The sequence below is a fragment of the Macaca thibetana genome, chromosome 6, assembly GCF_024542745.1.
Source record: "Macaca thibetana thibetana isolate TM-01 chromosome 6, ASM2454274v1, whole genome shotgun sequence".
NCBI lineage: Eukaryota > Metazoa > Chordata > Mammalia > Primates > Cercopithecidae > Macaca > Macaca thibetana.
Genome location: NC_065583.1, coordinates 150806435 through 150808752, shown reverse-complemented (window position 1 = coordinate 150808752; position 2318 = coordinate 150806435). Strand labels below are relative to the sequence as shown.

Genomic DNA, 2318 nt, shown 5'->3' with positions numbered 1-2318 from the left:
AGACACGTGAAAATAGGGAAAAAAAGGAATAAAAATTGAGAAGCAAGAAAAATGCTGTCATTTACAGCAAATAAGAAGACTGATATAATTACTTGCCAAGGTTGTTCAATACTAGTAATATACATTCCTTGAAGAGTAGGAGTGACTGGGATCCAAACTGCTGGCAGAGGTGAGCTCTTCCTTTATGATAGGAGTAAAAAGACTACAATGAATGCAGATGTTATAGTATTTGAAATAAGAAGTTTTACTGCTCGACATGGACACCGGTATGATTGAAGGTGGATTAAATGTCACTCTCACCAACCGGCTACTTATGCATGGAAAGGAAGTTGGCAGTATCATCGGAAAGAAAGGAGAATCAGTTAAGAAGATGCGCGAGGAGAGTGGTGCAGGTATCAACATCTCAGAAGGGAATTGTCCTGAGAGAATTATCACTTTGGCTGTACCCACTAATGCCATCTTCAAAGCCTTTGCTATGATCATTGACAAACTGGAAGAGGACATAAGCAGCTCTATGACCAATAGCACAGCTGCCAGTAGAACCCCGGTCACCCTGAGGCTGGTGGTCCCTGCAAGTCAGTGTGGCTCTCTCATCGGAAAAGGTGGTTGCAAGATCAAGGAAATACGAGAGAGTACAGGGGCTCAGGTCCAGGTGGCAGGGGATATGCTACCCAACTCAACTGAGTGGGCCATCACTAGTGCTGGCATTCCGCAATCCATCATTGAGTGTGTCAAACAGATCTGCGTGGTCATGTTGGAGACTCTCTCCCAGTCCCCCCCGAAAGGCGTGACCATCCCGTACCGGGCCATGCTGTCCAGCTCTCCGGTCATCTTTGCAGGTGGTCAGGACAGGTACAGCACAGGCAGCAACAGTGCGAGCTTTCCCCACACCACACCGTCCATGTGCCTCAACCCTGACCTGGAGGGACCACCTCTAGAGTTGACCAAGCTGCACCAGTTGGCAATGCAACAGTCTCATTTTCCCATGACGCATGGCAACACCGGATTCAGTGGCATTGAATCCAGCTCTCCAGAAGTGAAAGGCTATTGGGCAGGTTTGGATGCATCTGCTCAGACTACTTCTCATGAACTCACCATTCCAAATGATTTGATTGGCTGCATAATCGGGCGTCAAGGCGCCAAAATCAATGAGATCCGTCAGACGTCTGGGGCGCAGATCAAAATTGCGAACCCAGTGGAAGGATCTACTGATAGGAAGGTTACCATCACTGGATCTGCTGCCAGCATTAGCCTGGCTCAATATCTAATCAATGTCAGGCTTTCCTCGGAGACGGGTGGCATGGGGAGCAGCTAGAACAATGCAGATTCATCCATAATCGCTTTCTGCTGTTCACCTCCACCCATGATCCATCTGTGTAGTTTCTGAACAGTCAGCGATTCCAGGTTTTAAATAGTTTGTAAATTTTCAGTTTCTACACACTTTATCATCCACTCGTGATTTTTAAATTAAAGCGTTTTAATTCCTTTCTCTGTTCAGCTGTTGATGCTGAGATCCATATTTAGTTTTATAAGCTTCTCCCTGGGGTTTTTTTTTTTTTTTTTTTGGATTTTTTTTTGTTTTGTTTTTTTGGTTTTTTTTTTTGGCTCATGAATTTTTCTGTTTGTTATGGAAATGTAAGAGTGGAATATTAATACATTTCAGTTTAGCTCTGTAATGTCAGGAATTTTTCAAAAAAATTAAAAGATGGACTGGAAGAAAAAAAAAGAAGTTTTGCAACTTTCTTTTTGAATGCATCTATTTTTCTTATGAAGTTGTATGCTTTGAGTAAGAATGGAGATATAAAGAACTGAAAGTTGAAAAAAAGAACATTTGAAAAATTACCACAGAATGTGAAAAAAAATTATCAAAAGTGTAGGACAATTTAAAAGTGGCTTTGCTGAGTTTATAGCAGAAAATGTAAACATTTTATGTGAACTTTTATATCAACATAAGTCACTTGAATAGTTAAAGATGAAGACTGGAGGCTTAAAATCATTCAGACTGAATCTTTTGCTGGCAGAATTTGAGAAAAAGAAAGAGGATGAATACACTTTTGCATATAAATAAAAGTATTACTTTAATGATAGACAAGAAAAACTAAAACGGCCTTGAGAAAAATGAAGAAAAAGAAGTAGGTTTTTGAATTGGAAAGAGCGGAAATGTCAATAAACCAGAATGTATCTTGAAATCAAAGAGTAGTTATACTACATTACATTGCAAAAGTTAGAAGAAGCAAACGTTTAATTAATGATATTCTTATCAAACAGTTACATGGTCTAGAGTGTAATTATGGGTGTGGGTCACTGAACTATGACCA

At 40.3% G+C, this 2318-nt stretch overlaps 1 protein-coding gene across 1 annotated transcript; it reads left to right on the top strand.

Moving 5' to 3' along the window:
* The first annotated feature begins 252 nt into the window (after nucleotides 1-252).
* Nucleotides 253-1497, top strand: LOC126956424 (poly(rC)-binding protein 2-like). The gene has a single exon (XM_050793388.1). The coding sequence runs from the start codon at nucleotides 257-259 to the stop codon at nucleotides 1313-1315; it is 1059 nt and encodes a 352-aa protein (XP_050649345.1). The 5' UTR covers nucleotides 253-256; the 3' UTR covers nucleotides 1316-1497.
* The last annotated feature ends 821 nt before the right edge of the window (nucleotides 1498-2318 follow it).

Excerpts from the sequence above, each read along its gene's own strand:
- LOC126956424 (XM_050793388.1), top strand. The coding sequence starts at position 257 with ATGGACACCGGTATGATTGAAGGTGGATTAAATGTCACTCTCACCAAC.